The sequence below is a fragment of the Orbicella franksi genome, chromosome 7 (assembly GCF_964199315.1).
Source record: "Orbicella franksi chromosome 7, jaOrbFran1.1, whole genome shotgun sequence".
Lineage (NCBI taxonomy): Eukaryota > Metazoa > Cnidaria > Anthozoa > Scleractinia > Merulinidae > Orbicella > Orbicella franksi.
In genome coordinates this window covers 4,093,554-4,110,742 of record NC_138151.1, presented here as the reverse complement: position 1 = coordinate 4,110,742, position 17,189 = coordinate 4,093,554, and the positions used below count along the sequence as shown (strand labels likewise).

Sequence of the window (17,189 nt, the reverse complement as noted above, 5' to 3'; positions counted from 1 at the left end):
GCCTTCATCGCGCAAGCGTCTGCGCAGGCGCAAATGATTGCATGACGTCAGTTCTAAATGCATTGTGGGTTATTTAATGGCTCCGGTTTGTCCACTGCTGTAAAGCAAAATGGAGGCTGACATCTTGCCAGTGACTTGAGAATTGCAAGGGGAAATGACACCCTAAAGCTCCAGATTTCGATGTGTGGAAAGAAGGTTGTTTGTTTTAACGAAAATCGTCGAAATTTGTAGAAGCTGTCACAGAAAGAAAAGGTTTTGTGCGGAAGGGAGTTGCTTTCAACAGATTTCGAAAATGAGTATGCGAACTGGGAAGAAAGACACAAAGATGAGGATTCGGGCTTTTCCGGTAAGCATAAACTTGTTCAGCAACCTTAAAAAAAGTTTAATTATGCGTTTAACGTTAATGCAGTCGACTATAGTGTAGAAATTTGTTTTTATTTTCCTCGTATGAAACAATAACTTAAGGTATTCGGGCGTTTATATGTCGAGCAAGTCGTATTTTGGCGCGATTTGCACCCGATTCAAAAAGCTTGATTTATTTACACTGTAAGGTAATATTAAAGTATTGATATTTGGTCGCAAACTGATCACTTACGCCAGATTACAAAAATATTGCTTCGCACGAAGCAGGCCAATTTTATTCAATTTTGCACTTTGTACATTGCGGAAGTTTGGTTGCATTTACAAATTATGCATTTCTATTCTTGGGTTCTCATCATTTTCACACATATTTCGAGGTTTTCATATCTTTATTGACAAATTTCTATTGACCTTTCCCTAATATCGTTGTTGTTCATAATTGTAAATGTGTCCTTGGGGTGCAAAGAGAGTCAGTTTCCAGCTCGCTCTTTGGCCAGGCTGTAACTGGAATGTTTAGCCACTAACTTGAAAAAAATTAACCCACAGGCGTAATTAATTAGTAATACTTTGATCTCTGTAAAGTTCTTCTCTTTTGAATTTTCTGAAAATTTATCCCCAAAAACTTCACTTGGCGATTCTGACCTTCACCTTCCCATCAGACAGGTGAATGATACAAACTACTACTCTAGCAGCAAAATCCACTAGCTCCAGCTATTGGGCATGACTTTCGTTCCATCCTGCATTTTGCAAATTTGCTAGTGCAAACACAAAACGCTTTGGAAGATTTTACTTATTATGGGTCAGGTTGCGTAACTCATATTTTAACCGTTTAACTGGCAGATTTTTCAAGGAAATTCCATCACCCACAGCATATAAAAATGTAAATGTAAAAATATGTAATTTGTTTACCAACAGAGCACCAAGGAGTTCACAAGAACTCGTTCAGAACCCGTGCATTCCAGGATTGTTCTAATCCTTATAAATCATAACTCAAATGGTTCAGTACAAAATTTTCTTTCAAGTGGAGTACTATAAACTGAAGTACAAGGTAATTAATGCCTATCCTTTTCCAAATTGCTTTGAATTTCCACTCTTAGTGTCATCATCATTTCTCAAATTCTGACTTCCTCCTTCTAACATTGCCATGTTGAGCTGAGAGAACTTATTTACTTTCCTCGGAACATTCTTCTACAAAATCAAAGATTTGTTCACAAAATGATGATTCACTGATGAGAAGTAGTCCTGGGTTTACTCTTCAAGACTCAAAGATGTTAAAAAATAACAATATTATTTCTATGCATAAATCCAAGCAAATTGAATCTAAGCAGTAGTTTGAAATTGTCGTGAAAACCAAAACACACCCTATACCTTGTGTAATCTCACTGGAACAGTACAGGGACTTGATGAGGGTACTCTAAAGGGCTTTTCCTCCAAAGAGCTGTTCCCCCCACACAGGTGTCAAGTCCAGGGCTCTGCTCTAGAAGCACCCAGGTTCCACAGGCAACTAACTTTTGCGTTTGGGTGACTGGAAAAACTTACTTTTTTCATAGAAAGTTTAAGGTTTAAAATGGACTAGCCCTAAAAACAAGTGATACATTTTATGCTTTCTGAAGGGCATTGTATACCATAAACCCAGAACTTTAAACCTAAAAATATATAAATGTCCTGAGGCAGGAAAATTGGTGTGATTGGTCATGGAGCCAACATACCATATATTAGCCATTTGAGAAATGAACAGTGAAAATGACCAACCTAGCCTCCATTATGGTCAGCCCAATGCCATATGTGAGAATTTGTGTGGCTGATGACTAATGCTTATTTCAGGCATGTAAAATGACCTGTTCCTATGGCACATGCCCCTTAAAGCAATGAGAATATTTCAAACTGAAAAGGCATAGAATGAGATTTTTGAGAGAAAATATGTTACTTTGAACATTTATCAACATAAAAAAATTACCTGTGAGAACATGACTCACACAAGAATAGTATGTAAGAATTATAACCATCACTCAGCCCACATAAAAAAACGGCTGCTCTCACTGCTTTTGTAAGTGTCTTTAAGTTCCATCTGACCTCTGTTTGTTCTTGATTAAGATATGTCCTATCAAGCTACAACTATGGCTATTGGTTATGAGAATGGTGATAGCTTTTAACTAGTCTTAAATGGCACCAATTTACTCATGATGGTTTATTTTAGAAATCAAAACCCTATTTTTAGATTTCTACTTTGCATAAAATATTTTATACCATCTTATACCTGTGAATTTAAATTCTAAATTGACCAGAGGTAATTCTGACAATTTTGAATATCAAATACAATAACCTAAAACATATCTGTATTCTACATGTACTTACTAGGAGAGAGTTTGCCTGTATTCTGTGGTAACTTGTAAACAAAATGCTTGTCATATCAAAAATTTTAAATCCAGTTGCCCCGTAGGCCAGTACATTTCAGTTTTCAGTTACCCCCACTAAAATATTACTTGCTTGATAGGCACGCAATCTTCATGCCTCATCGACTACATCATTTACTGGAAACTGTCTGTAACCAAGTTTGCTTGGAGTTTGAATTAATCCATGCTTTCAACTGATTGTTTTGCTCATGTTGTAGTGTTAAGATTTGAAATTGTTTTTGATTGGAAATTATCACTAACAAGACTATTGAGGCTAATTTCACTTGCCCAGCAGACCACAAAACTCCCATTTTCACTTGCCCCGGGAAGTTGGACCTGGGTTTTTTCCTGCCCTGGTTTGTTCTCCCTGATCAAGTGGGTGGGTGGTAATCTCCATCCATACTTGAACCCAAATGATTTGGTTTTCCTTGTAAGGCTGTTTTTTTCCTGTCCATCATGTCGTGGTTATTTATTATTATTTTTTAATTGATAAAAACATATTACAATATTGCAACAAATTACAAAAGTAGTACAGAAAAGAGGGTTGTTACAACTGATAATATTCTAATGAAAAATAGTTGATAATATATATGGTAGTAAATATTACAAAAAATATGTCTCTCTAGCTTTGTAAAAATGTATATAGCTGGGGGAAAGGGCAACATAGTCACGTCAAGTCATTTGTCTATTTCAAGCTGGATAATAAATTTAGATATGAATTCAGAAGTATCTTGTTTCTTTTGCATTGTTTTGCAAGCATAGTGGTATTGCTTTGCGTATAACAGAAGAAGACGCAAATCCTTTGTTTGGTTATCAGAAAGATTGGTGTTTGGTGGTGGTAAATTGAGAAAGCATTGTACCTGGGTTAGGCTGACATTGATTTGGTGTAAACTATTGAACCATTGAAGAGACTCATCACATAATTTCAAGAGAGATTGACAATCAAAGAATGCATGTTCAATAGAGTCATTTTCACCACACAGAACACATTTGACACAGTCAGTTATTCCAAATCGAGTAAGTTCTTCATTAGTGACTAATATTCTGTGCAACAACTTGAAATAGAATTGTCTTAACTTATTATCCCGAGTGATTTTATAATTATTTTGGATACAGTGGGTGAAATGTCATGGTTATACAATAATATTTTTCCCCGATTAGATGACTATGGATGACAAGTATGTCGAAGACATCTGGAATTTATTAAAGAATGCCATTCAGGAGATTCAGAAAAAGAACAACAGTGGCCTGAGTTTTGAAGAATTGTACAGGTAACATACATGTAAAATGACTTAATTCAGTTGGAAACACAAATGTTTTGTTTAATATGCATTGGGAACAATCAAATCTCACTGTGACGATCTTCAATCTATTTTAAATGTTTTCTTTATGGATACACCAATAGTGAGAACAATGTCATTGATGCCCTGTTAATGGCAACTTTTGATTTGAGCAGGAATGCTTATACCATGGTGTTGCATAAGCATGGAGAGAGGTTATACTCTGGACTCAAACAAGTTGTAACAGAACATCTGGTAGATAAGGTATGAACATCTTTTATTTGAAGAGAGAAAAGCTGTTAGTACATAGTGATTGTACAAGTATAACATTCAGTTCTTGCTTTATCGCAGTTTAGCATCTGGTCATCGATGGAACAAATTTTACAAAGTGTTCAGTTTGAAAAGTTATTATATTTTGTGTTGGTTCATTTCTTTAAGATACGCAAAGATGTAGTGGTCTCACTCAACAATAATTTCCTGGATACATTGAATGCAGCTTGGACTGATCATCAGACATCAATGGTGATGATTAGAGATATTCTCATGTACATGGTATGTTTACAAACAAAATGAAAACTTCACACATTTAATTGTGATATCTTAATTTTGCACTTGTGTAGCATGGCCCCTGTTATACTTGGCAATCTTTCTTGATCCTTGTCTTGCAAGAGACATTCCATAGTGTACTACCTTCTAAAACAAACATTCTTGCAATATTTTTCTTGCAGTAAGCATTGTGCATTGTTTACTGCAACAGAAATGTTGTAAGGAACATTCATACCAGACAACTTTTTGCACAACTTTTGTCACAATAAATTGTCAACAAGCTACAAGAAATATTAAGCATGTCATTGTTTTTATGTGTCACTAATCGGTATAATGTATGACACATGTGCACACGTGTCTTTTGCTTCGCTTTTGGGAAATTGGTCATATAAGTGTGGGGGGAAACCTCTCCCTCTTCCTGCATGATTAATACACAGTGAGTGATATTTATATCTGTTGTTAAACAAGATGTCCCGCACAAACCGTATTAAAATGTCAAAAGATTAATTGCATTAATTTGCGTATTATTACCACGTGTCCACTTTGTGAGCTTAGCTGTTGGTTACGCAGCACTGCAGTCCAGTCAGTATTCTCTATTTGTTGAACATTCCAACCTGGCCCCCTTCACATTTCAACATGCATACTGAATATTCTAGAACACGTTGTTACACTAATGGAATATTTTATTATTATTTTATTTACAGGATAGAGTATATGTGCAGCAAAATGGTGTTGATAATGTTTACAACTTAGGATTAATCCTTTTCAGGGACTTGGTGAGTTATTCATGAAATAACTTAATTTCTCATTTGATAGTTTCCACCTGACACTTCCATTAATGTTTGAAATTTTCCACTGATGTGCTCATATTTGTGGCCAAAAGCTTTTAGGTCATGGGCATGCTGTTGTTAAAATGGTATTTCTCCATACAAGATCCATATATAATTACGTGAACAGTTGATAAGAATAACTAGCGTTACAAGTATGTAAGAGAGGTGTTGTAGCCTTATGGTCAGTGTGCTAGACTCAGGATTGAATGATCCAGGTGGGAGCATGACCCAGTTCATTGCGTTGTGATGCTGGCAGAGCAAGACACTTTTACAAATTGCCTCTCCCATCCAAAAGTAGACACAGGTTTGAGAAAATTGATTGTCTTCAGAGGGGGGAAGGGGGGAAGGGGTGAACTGTGAAGGACTGGCATCCCATCTGTTCGTTCTTGCCACTGAAACTGGAGATAAATTCAAGCCTGATGGTTCAGTATGCTTGAATGTAGAGTTACTTTTACAACTGTCTGAATGTGACACTAACCTCTGAAGGCTGCATAAGGCTCCAAGAAATGTCAGGCTATTGATGGGGAGAGTGGTTGGGCTCAGTACTCTTTATCCAAACTGCAGAGGAAACCTGGGACAAACTATTTTAAGTAGTTTCTCTGTTAGAAGTATGGAAAGATTGCAAGGTGCTTAATGCTGTAAATTAGTAAGAAAATTACTCATCTCAACAAGTTCATTGTCAATCAGTCATTCTTGTTATGTTTTGCTGTTTGAAGGTGGTGCGGCATGGTAACATAAGGGATCATTTGTGTCAAACGTTGCTGACACTGGTCAGACGAGAACGCAAAGGAGAAGTTGTTGACAAGTAATTACATGTGCACCAGCCTTTGTATTAGATGCGTCTTGTTGTCTTTAACAAATATTGTGTATATTTTTGATCCTCTTCTTCAACATTCAATTACAAAATTTATTTGTTGTTTTCATTGTAAAGGATGGCCATCAGAAATGCTTGTCAGATGCTTATGGTATTGGGTATCGAAAGTAGAAGTGTTTATGAAGAGGACTTTGAGAAGCCATTCCTTGAAGAATCAGCTGAATTCTACAAAGTAAGAACATGACCTCATGACAGGTTTCAGTAAGTAACTGAGCAATGCAGCTGAACCATATATACTTTTACTGGATCTCAACTTTCCAGACTTTTTTATCATTTGCATGTTTTCCGTGGGGAGAAAGTGTAGTTCCTTTACAAACACATTTTTGTTAAAATCAAGGTTGTTACTGCTCTGTTGCTGTCTACCTCCTGATGTATATGACTGAAGTAGAAGAGATTGTTGCACATATTTCTTGCCGTTTTGCAGTCATTGTGTGGTTCAATTTCACATGGCTCCTAGTTGTGTGCAAGTAATTATACTTACTATTTTTTGCTTGATTTGTTTCTCAACAGTTAGAAGGTCAAAAGTTCCTTGCAGAAAATAGTGCATCAGTATATATTCAGAAGGTTTGTAAGCTTGAAGCATGGAAAATTAGTTTTGTTTTTAATGTGTAAATTCTGATTGGTTTGGAGGTAGAGTTGACTTCCAATGATTTTCCGTCAGGTTGAAACAAGGATTAATGAAGAATCTGAACGGGCCAAGCATTATCTGGACCCTTCAACTGAGGATCCTATTGTAAAGGTAACCATCTTCACTTCTAAATGGCTGTAGTGATGATACCTAGTTTGTACATTGCATGTGTGCAAAGAGGAAGAAAATTTTTAGTTATTGGTTTGAAAAAGAATGATTTTCCTTGCAGGTTGTGGAGGAGGAGTTAATACGCAAGCACATGAAGACAGTGGTTGAAATGGAGAACTCTGGTGTTATTCATATGCTCAAGCACAATAAAATAGAAGGTTTGTTTGTTTCCAACTTGCACTTTGGTGCTAACGATGATTTTATTTCCCCACAATGTCATTTTGATGTCAAAAGTATAATTATTACAATCAAAATGACTGAAATTCTATGATTTACTTTTACTAATCCAAAACTGTTTTGGTCCTCAACATTGAATGTAATTATGAATCATAATTTACCTGAGTGAGTACTTTTTGACTTGAATTGCCTCTTAGCATCACTGCTGACATTAACTTGGAACTAGCAAGGGTTTAAAGAAACTTCCAAGAAAATCAACAATCTGAATATTCATTGCACTTTTGTTCTACTTACAGATCTGGCGAGAATGTACCGTCTGTTTGTCAGAGTTAAGGATGGGTTGAAGACAGTGTGTGACTGTATGAGAGGATATTTGCGTGAACAAGGGAAAGCTCTTGTTGTTGAAGAAGAAGGGGAAAGTGGTAAAAATCCCATCACCTACATTCAGGTTAGACTGTGTACTTTATCACAATTCCTTTTCGTGCATAGTTTGCAAAACAGACCATTTTACTACATAGTTTCATGCTAAGAAAAATGCTCTACTGGTAACAATATTGTTCTGGAAAAGTTGCCAAATTAACAATCCACTCTCATAACTTTGTAATAATAATACTTTATTTATATAGCGCTGAAATGTACTGAAAATGAAATGGCAATGGCAGTTAACGAGATGAAAAAAGAATTTGACCCCACAACATTTGTCAAATATTTTTTGTGTAGACCTTTTTTGTTTCATTGCCATCAATGTTTAGTCTTGATCAATGTGTTTGGACAAGGTTCTTTTGCCTAATGGACTGTTTTTGTTTTGTTTTTATCTCAGAGTCTTCTAGACTTAAAAGACAGATTTGATCATTTCTTGAACAATTCCTTCAGTAATGACAGACTATTCAAGCAGGCGATATCTTCAGTAAGTTGTAACTGTTTCAATGGTCTTTTGCTTGTTACGTGGGAATGCTTAATGTTGTACCTCACTCCAGCAAGGTTCTTCCTAGCAAATACAGTCATCACAGCTGTGTGCCAGTTTATTTGACGCTGAACACTGCGAGTTAAATCATGATCATGAAGTGACATAACATCGATATTAAGATCATAACTTTATTGGTAGATCATCTCTGACTAGGTGGTACTTAAGACATAAATTTATGGGATGTTGTTATCAATGTAACTGGATCATTGCCATAACTATGTCTAGACATGTACAAATAGTAGATTGTAACTTGACTTCTTGTTCAAGAAATTAATCAACTATTTTTGCACCACTTACAGGAATTTGAACATTTTCTCAATCTCAATGGAAAATCACCTGAATTTTTGTCCCTTTTCATTGACGACAAGCTAAAGAAAGGAGTGAAGGGGGTAAGCTGAACATTAAGTTTTCCTTTTTAGCCTTTTTACAGGAGGCAGGCAGTGTTACACAGGCTATCTGGGATATCTGTAAAATGTTATCTCTCTCATTGCAGCAACAGTCTAATAAAAGTGCACGAGCAATGCAAACTGCAACTAATCTTGTGTGTTTACTTACCACATTCACACTCATTCTGAGTTGACCTTGCTCATTGTAACTTTTGTGCTGAACTCCAGATTAAGTACAGGTTCATGTTTGAGCCAGGCCAGTGGAATATCATCTCTTTTAAAAAAGTCAAATTAGCTACAGAATTGGAAAACTTGGGCTTGGCCATTTCCAAATTACCTCTAGCCTCTTTTGCAAAGCGAGTCTCGGTGCTCATCCTTTCATATGAAAACGAGATTTCATTCACATGCAAATTAAGCTCATTTTGATATGAATGGTTGTGCACCAGGCCTCGCTTTGATGGAGAGGCTTATGGCAACTCGGAAATGGGCTGTTGACGGTGCATTCATACTTAAGGAAAATGTAGCTATTCATATGATACATGTATATGCATTGCTGCTACATACATGGGTGTTAAGAGACAGAAATTACTGAAACCCTTCTGTAATGGTTTTGTTTGCTATTTATTTCAGCTTTCTGAACAAGAAGTAGAAACTGTATTGGATAAATGTATGGTCCTTTTCAGATTTCTTCAAGAAAAGGTAACAGAGGATAGAGACCACGGGCACTTGTGTCTTAATTATTTGTCTTCTGTTGAAATGTTACCAATGTCGTGTGGAATGAACGTTTTATACAGCATTACAGTGCATTTATACAATACACAGGGCAGGATTTAACAACCTACAAATGGCAAAACATGCAAAACACCCACAGTTGACTTTTAAGAGCATTTGATTGTAACTTCACTTTAAAAATGTACATTTTGTGGAACTGAAAAGACTTAGTCTACAAATTAATGTTAACTAGTTACATGAACAGCTGCAACATTGTGAAACTCAAGGTTTGTCTCTAGTTCATGTAGGTTTTTACACTTTGTTTTCGTGAGTTATTTACACAGTATTGAGCAACTGTAGTACTTTGTAAAAGGGGTGCTAATGACGATGCTCTTGCGTTCTCAGGATGTATTTGAACGATATTACAAGCAACATCTGGCCAAGAGACTTCTCTTAGGAAAGAGCATCTCGGATGACTCAGAGAAAAATATGATCTCCAAGCTGAAGGTTGGCCAGTGATCTAACACAAGACCACGCCCAGTCGTTAAAAGACTGGATAATGCTATCCACAGTATAAATTGCTATCTAGTGGTTAAGTGTTAAACAAAAAACCATGCTATCCGCTGGATAGTGATTTACATGGTGGATAGCATTATCAACCTTTCAAACAACCAGGGCCTAAAGATTAAAATGTAGCTGTTACTAACTTAACCTCAAATGATGTTGATAGTACTTAGTCAAATTGTGTAATTTAAAAATATTTTAAATAAGTTTTGCACATTTCCTTTCAAAATTAGCATTATAACTAAAATTGCAACACTTGTTTCACATCTACAATGTTGTTTGTTTGTCATTTGATGTTGTTATGCTCATTAAAAAAATTTAAACAATGACAGCAGTAATTGCCTTGTTAACGAAATAGATTATTTGTGCAACTGCAAATGATTGCTAATTACAATGATTTATCGTGGTTTGCCTTTAACTGGATTTTTACTGATTATCAGTGATTGCCATTAGAAGCAATTATAACCAAAACTTGTAAATTTCTCTCTTCTCAGACCGAGTGTGGCTGTCAATTTACATCCAAACTAGAAGGCATGTTCAAAGACATGTCACTATCACAGTCTACAAATGATGAGTTCAGACAACACATCTCCAACAACCAGGTAAACTAATTATAAAAAAAAATCATTGATGGCTAGGAGATTTTCCTGAAGTGAACTCTGAAATTATTGTGTGTACATAATCTTGGAGAGTACATTACTTGCGAAAAAAAATTGGGACGATTTTAATTTTGGACAAAGAGTCCGAAATGAAACCGTCCGAAATTTTTAAGCGTACGAAAAATTAATATACAGTACATTATAAAGGTTTGTAGTAGCTCAAGCTCTTAGTTTCCTTTATGTGAACTCTAGTTGAGACACTTCTTCACATACATAACGGCTTGATAGAATTTGTGTTATTTTCTCGCCGGTGTGTTAGTAAAACCTTGAGGGTGCAGTAAAACTATCATCTTTTGGTGTTGCTCAAGTCCAATTCATGTTTTCTAATTTACTTGGCTATGTTTCAGCGAAGTGGCCAAACTTGTTGTCCGAAATTTGTGCGAGATGAGACAACAAGTGTCCGAAAGTTAAAAGTCCAAAACTTTTTGCAAGTAATGTACTTTATTTTGTTCTAGACCATTTTTGTGATGGATTATGCCGTATGCGCATAATTACTTTATGTTCAGTTATGAAAATAAAAGTGTTTTGCAAGGTTGATTTACGAACTTTCTTGACATTTAGATAAATCTTATGGGAGTAGATTTGGTGGTGAGAGTTCTCACAACAGGGTTCTGGCCAACCCAGGCTTCCTCGCCAAAATGTACAGTTCCTCCTCAGGCCCAGCACGCTTTCGACTGTTTCAAAAGGTAAAATAATCTGTACAATGCAGAAAGATTATCAATCCAAACCCTCTTTACTGCTTAGTGCTAACCCATTTGATAACATTCTCACCAAACAAAAGGTTTAATGGACAAAAAAAGTAGAACAATAGCTGTGCACGTGCGTTATGAATCTTTGTACATTTTTTGCCGTCATCTGCAAAACAAGAATGCTGCCAGTAAAGATTCAGTCTTTGCGCTCTTGCCAATTGTGACACAACAAAACTGTTAGACATGTTGCAAGAAAATTTACTTCACGCCATTCCATTACATTAACGTTGGTTTAGTAATGGTATTGGTTTGACTGTATGGTTTTTTTCTAGGTTTTATTTAGGTTGTCACAGTGGAAGGCAGCTGACTCTTCAACCTCAACTAGTAAGAATTATTTTGTCAGTTTGTGGCAAATATTCTAGAATATAGAATCATTATTTGTGAAAAGACAAACAGGACTGAATTAAGGGTTTCTTGTCATATATGTCGTGAATTATGTTAGACTTTTCAGTAACCAGATCAACGAGAAACGACAGTTGATGTGACCCTCAATCCTAAGGGAAGAGAGTTGAACGAAACTGTTTTCTTAAACTCTCAGTGATTACCAACGGCGCTTGATTGATCAAGCTGAGATTACACTGAAAGAGCTGACATCCGCTGTCAAACAAGTGAAAAATACTATGGACTTGCAATCTTGCAAACGTTCACAGTTGTTGCGAGTGCATGAGAGGCGTTGAGAACGCAAAAAGTTGTTGGTCAAACAAAAGCAAAAATTGGTGCTCTTGCACCTTAAGTACTTGGTTGATCTAGCCTTAATTCTTTTGCCTTTTTCCCGTCGTGAATTGATGTAGAGTTTCGTTTCTTGTTGATAGGGAACAGCCGAGCTCAATGCGACCTTTCCACCTTCCAGGAAAGTAAGTGTCTTGTCACACATTCAACAATGAAATACTTGAGTCCTAATTGTACACATTGATAGCAGCACGACCAGCACTTCATCATTCATTAGCCTCTTGTCCTACGATTTGTCCTCTGTTTTAACGCATTGCTTATTAATCTGTTCTTAGGATGGTGGTCCCTCAGAAATTCGTCGCCACATATTTCAAGTATCCTCGTACCAAATGTGTCTGTTAATGTTGTTTAACACTCAAGAGAAGTGGACTTACGAGGTGGGTGTACATAGAGTATTAAGTAAGGGTCCGCCCACTCTAGGCCGGAGGATTTGAAAACGCAACAATCACCGGTGATTTTGGAGGAAAACTCAGGCAGGGAAATCACGTGATTATCGTGACGTCATCGTTTTCAAAAAGCTCCGTTTTCAAAATGTTTTTCATCCACACTAAAACGCAAAGCCGGCGTTTTCAAATTCCTCCGGTCTGAAGAGCGTTTTTGAAGAGCTCCGTTGTCATGACGGATTAGTGTGGATGGTACGCCTAACAGTAGAAATAAAGCTGTCTTTAAAGTTTTCGAATTTCTCCGCCGTAGTGTGGACGGGGCCGAAGTACATTATTTGATTTCAATAACACAGGGAGTGGATAAATGTTCACAAACGAGTATGATTACTTGACCATGTAAGCCCGTATGGAATCTGATGGTGGAGGAAGTCTGGGTCGAGTCTTCTCCTTCGCTTGAAATGGCCGTCCAATCCCGTCCAAGTTGTGTTCGTGAGACTGCTCAAATTTGTATTACTTCCTAAGACAATTCCAAGATGAAAGTCACCCTATTATCTTATTTATACTTTGCAGGAAATTAGTCAGCATACAGAAATTCCCGAAAGAGATTTAAACCGAGCGTTGCAATCGCTAGCGTGTGGAAAAGCAACACAACGAGTTCTTACTAAAGACCCAAAAGGAAGAGATATTTGTGAGTAGAGGATTTGAACTCTTATCCTTACCTCTGTAAAATGGATCACATTACAGTGAAACCCCTTGGCAGGCTTTGAGTTGCTTCTCAGTTCAGTAGCTCTTATCCGAGACCGGAAATTTCTTTCACGTCTGTGTTATCGGGCGTGTTTTTTATTAGCCGCGTCATTTTTACTGCAGAAACCTATCAACTCGAGAGTGTGTGTAAGATAATGCCAATAATGTTTGTGGCTTGAACGAACGAACGAACTTCATTTAAGTGTCCGAGTATTTAGCTTAAATAGCTAATTGTGCACACAGATAAAAAAAGAAAATAATTGAAGAGATAAATGGACAAGAGATATAATTTTGGGTTCTGTCCTCGTGTACCGGTTCACAAGAACTGATACAAAAGACCCAACAATGTTCAACAGTTAAACAAAGGTTCGTTAAGAAAGGAGTACAATGGTTATTCCCTCTGTGTACCGGTACACCAGGACACGACCTAATTTTGTATGCGTAGGTTAATATGTTAATTGGCCTAATTCTTGTACTCTAAAGGGAATTATAATCGTAATAGTAAGTGCACCGATTGGAGTACAATTCAGGTGCTAATCAGGCGAGTAATTTCAAAATCGGACGGAGACCGATTTGAAATCAGGCGCTGTGTAAGTTACAGTGTAACAATTTTTCTCTTGTTTCTCCTCGCAGCCACTACCGATGTGTTTTCAGTGAATGAACAATTTACGTCCAAGTTACACAGAGTCAAAATACAAACAGGTAAAAGTCAGCCATGACTAGACTGTGATTTTCTGACCGGTTTTGTTGTTGCTTCTTTGTTGAACGTTTGTTTTTGTCCACAGTTCTCGCTAAAGGTGAAATGGAACCCGAGAGAAAGGAGACCAGAAGTAAAGTCGACGAAGACAGAAAACATGAGTATCCTTTTAAGAGTTGTTACACGTATATAGTTCCGGCATGCCCAGCCCATAGAGGTTAGCGTTTTGTTATTTCGGACAAAATTAAACTAAAGAAGGTTTCCGAACCCTATATTTCCCGCGGTACACAAGAAATTTCGGTGCGAAGACACATTTTTTCCCGCAAACCTACTTTACATATTGCATCCATATAAACAAATTACTGAATATATAAGCAAGAGAACCTTTCAGCAGGCAGGGGGAGAGTTATTTTCTTAACAGTAAAAGGCCGAAAAGAATGTCATGCTTGCCCAAGTATAAATATATCAACCGAACGACATCCTCGCGTACCTTATTACAGTCCGCCGTTCTTTCCACCATTGCAAATCCCATTATTACCTGAGTCCGCATGTAGGGATAGGGATGCACAGAAAGCTGCGCAGTATGTTTTTCCCCTCAGAAGAGGGTATAACTGAGGTACCGGCGAATTAAATGCTGGGGCACATTCGCCATTCATCAGAGAAAAAATATGAATTTGTGCCCGGGCGACATTACCCCCCCAGAACGTTTTTTAAGTTGTCGTTGCTTTTGTTTTTTTAGCCCGCTACCACTTGTTGCTTCTCTTGCTTTAAGATTGTACATGTAATAGTTCCAGGAGCACTGTATGTCCTTAACACGGTGCGTGCAGAATCGAAGCTGCCATTGTCAGAATAATGAAGGCGCGTAAGAAGAGACCACATAATCTTTTGGTTGCCGAGGTTAGTATATACAGTAGTTGTTGTGTCACTAGCTAACTCAAAAATGCATTAACCTCCTCAGTTTACAACAGAGGTTTGTAGTTCACATGCAGGACCATAGCCATAAAAAGATATGACTGAGGCAGTGTCCATGGTTAAATTCTCTTCCTAGGTATTTAGCAGTGTTTTAGTTTCCCTCTCCAAAAAATGTTCGCTTGTTTTAAGTTATCTGCGAAAGTCCTGTACAGAAATTTGCAGAGTTCTTTCTGTTATGTGAAATAACGAATTATAGAAAGGCTTGTACTGGGCTTCAACGGAAGAATTCTAGGAGTCTAGCACTCCGATACGCTGGACAACGCAGCGGACTGTTTAAAATGATGTTACGCGGCACAAGTTAATAACTGGGAGAGGGCGGTGGTACTCCCTTATATGGGCTACATAGGTATGTGCGGCCCCAAAGGGTATGGCCTATAGCCGTTTTGTTCAGAAATAGGGTATCGAGTTTGGCCATTTGGGTCTCAAATAGGGTTTGGTTTTTGCGCTCTAGTCTTGCATTGGGTATGCTTTTTAGAAGCTACTTTTTCATCATTATCGATAAGCCCTTCACAATGTCTTTAACTGAACATTGGTCTGAACTAGCGACTAGGGAACTAAGTTATCAAAAGACAGGTCTGAAACAGGGCATTGATTCAAGGGTCAGGTCTTAAATAGGGTATCCAATTTTTAGTCAGGTCATAAAAAGTGTAGAGAAAATCGCAGATTTTGGGTAAAGGCTTTTGGAGGCGGGTCGCACGCACCTACCCAATTTTTCTGGGAGTATCTGTATCCCCCCGGCTAATAACTATGCTTCTACGCTATACATTAGAGAAGAAATGCGTTTGCTCACACGCGGTGTGTCCTTGTTGTTCCATTCAGGTAACGGAACAGTTGAAAGCACGCTTCATGCCGAGCCCGCAAGTTATTAAGAAGAGAATAGAAGGTTTGATTGAGCGAGAGTACTTAGCCAGGACACCAGAAGACAGGTTAGTAGCAATCTGAACGAGAACCCTGTGTAAATAAAGGCCTAGAAGAGAAGTGCAAACTCAGTTGTCACAAAAGTATCCGAGTCCTTGACGGGAGGCGAAGCTACCGGTCCGACGCCCCGACGCTCCGACCATTGAGCCACCAGTGAGAGAGCTAGGGAGACTAGTGGCGAGTTAGGTCATTACTGCAAGGGGCAGCTATATGGAAAACTGGTGGTGTGGAGATAAACAAAGAGAGATGAAGGCCTACCTACTAACTAGTTCACTCAAAACATTTCCTTTCTTCAATACCCCTCCACACACCTGGGATGTTTGCTTTTTGTGATTGAGTGGAGTCCCTATTTTTAGAACCTCCTGGATGTTGGAAGCAATTTTGTGCTCCCTTTATGAACAAGGTAGTGGAGATGATTTGAATTCCCAATAGACTATAAGCAGCTGCTTTTTTGACCCAACAAGCTGAGCGAGTGTGAATCTATTTTATAGAGCCGTTACGAGTTCGTATCTACTTTGTTACTCTTGCAGGAAAGTGTACGTTTACGTTGCTTAAGCGGGATGTCTCGTCAAACACCATTCCAAACCACATTGTAGTTTGGTCGCCGAGGACATGACTGAATAAATCATTTGGCATCCATCTCTCTTGGGCACGATATCTTTTTAACTTTCATTCTGTCACTTGTTCAAACAAGTTAGCTTCATTTTAACACGAACCTCTGCTGGGGTCCATATTCATTCACGAGCACGTGTTGGTTCAGTGAGGTGCGAAAACGTTCTTCAGTCGGACCTCTGCTATTTTGAGTAAAACTCTTCAAAGGATGGACGAAGAATATTTGTAGCTTAGTATCACCTGGTTGTCTTTGGCGTTGTGTGGATGTGGAAAAGTCGTTAGAAATATTCGCGACGTCACGTGATAACGGAAAAATCACGCAACGAGGCCGTTCAGCGTTGCATACTGCGTCACGACTCACTGTCCTGTCTAAAACGAAGAGAACCAAACAGCTTTTCATGGTTTCAGTGTATCGAGGAGCTAATATTATAATTAATTGCGAAGTGAAAAGCCACTTTACGTAAACAGCACTAAGCTACAATCTTGCTGAACTTAAGTATTTTTCCATCGTTACATTACAGTTTCCAAAATCGTTATTGATCTTAAGCTTAAGTTCTCAGGGTAGGGAAAGTGCTACAACCTCGATACTTGAAGATGCATCTGACTAACTAGAGAACAATTGCATTTGGGAAATTCAACGGCCAACGCCATTTTGTTACAATTATAGACTCAATTTGTTTTACTTTAATTTTGTAAAGATTGGGCGCTGTGCCATTTGTTCAGTGCTGTGGTAGACAGTGATACAAGTTACTGCAGCTTAAGATTGCAGATTAATTGAGTAAGGATTCTTAGGTAAGATCTACAGTATTCGATTTGTGAATAAAATAGAGAAACTGTGGTGC

General features: G+C 37.8%; 1 protein-coding gene across 1 annotated transcript; it reads left to right on the top strand.

The window, feature by feature from the left end:
- Positions 1-85: 85 nt before the first annotated feature.
- LOC145492853 (cullin-3-like) lies at positions 86-17,185 on the top strand. Its single transcript, XM_081472229.1, has 26 exons — positions 86-346; positions 3,915-4,024; positions 4,210-4,297; positions 4,472-4,585; positions 5,284-5,355; positions 6,126-6,214; positions 6,341-6,455; positions 6,794-6,847; positions 6,945-7,022; positions 7,141-7,237; positions 7,553-7,704; positions 8,077-8,163; positions 8,523-8,612; positions 9,240-9,308; positions 9,726-9,827; positions 10,379-10,486; positions 11,105-11,229; positions 11,565-11,616; positions 12,105-12,146; positions 12,297-12,398; positions 12,975-13,092; positions 13,782-13,850; positions 13,934-14,006; positions 14,673-14,742; positions 15,637-15,743; positions 16,266-17,185. The coding sequence occupies exons 1-26, from the start codon at positions 293-295 to the stop codon at positions 16,288-16,290; spliced, it is 2,262 nt and encodes a 753-aa protein (XP_081328355.1). The 5' UTR covers positions 86-292; the 3' UTR covers positions 16,291-17,185.
- The last annotated feature ends 4 nt before the right edge of the window (positions 17,186-17,189 follow it).

What these genes read in the sequence shown, in the direction of transcription:
- LOC145492853 (XM_081472229.1), top strand. Translation starts at nt 293, where the DNA reads ATGAGTATGCGAACTGGGAAGAAAGACACAAAGATGAGGATTCGGGCT. An exon ending in CTGAGGATCCTATTGTAAAG is followed by an intron (nt 7,023 to 7,140) that starts GTAACCATCTTC and finishes TTTTCCTTGCAG; the next exon opens with GTTGTGGAGGAGGAGTTAAT. An exon ending in CCCAAAAGGAAGAGATATTT is followed by an intron (nt 13,093 to 13,781) that starts GTGAGTAGAGGA and finishes TTCTCCTCGCAG; the next exon opens with CCACTACCGATGTGTTTTCA.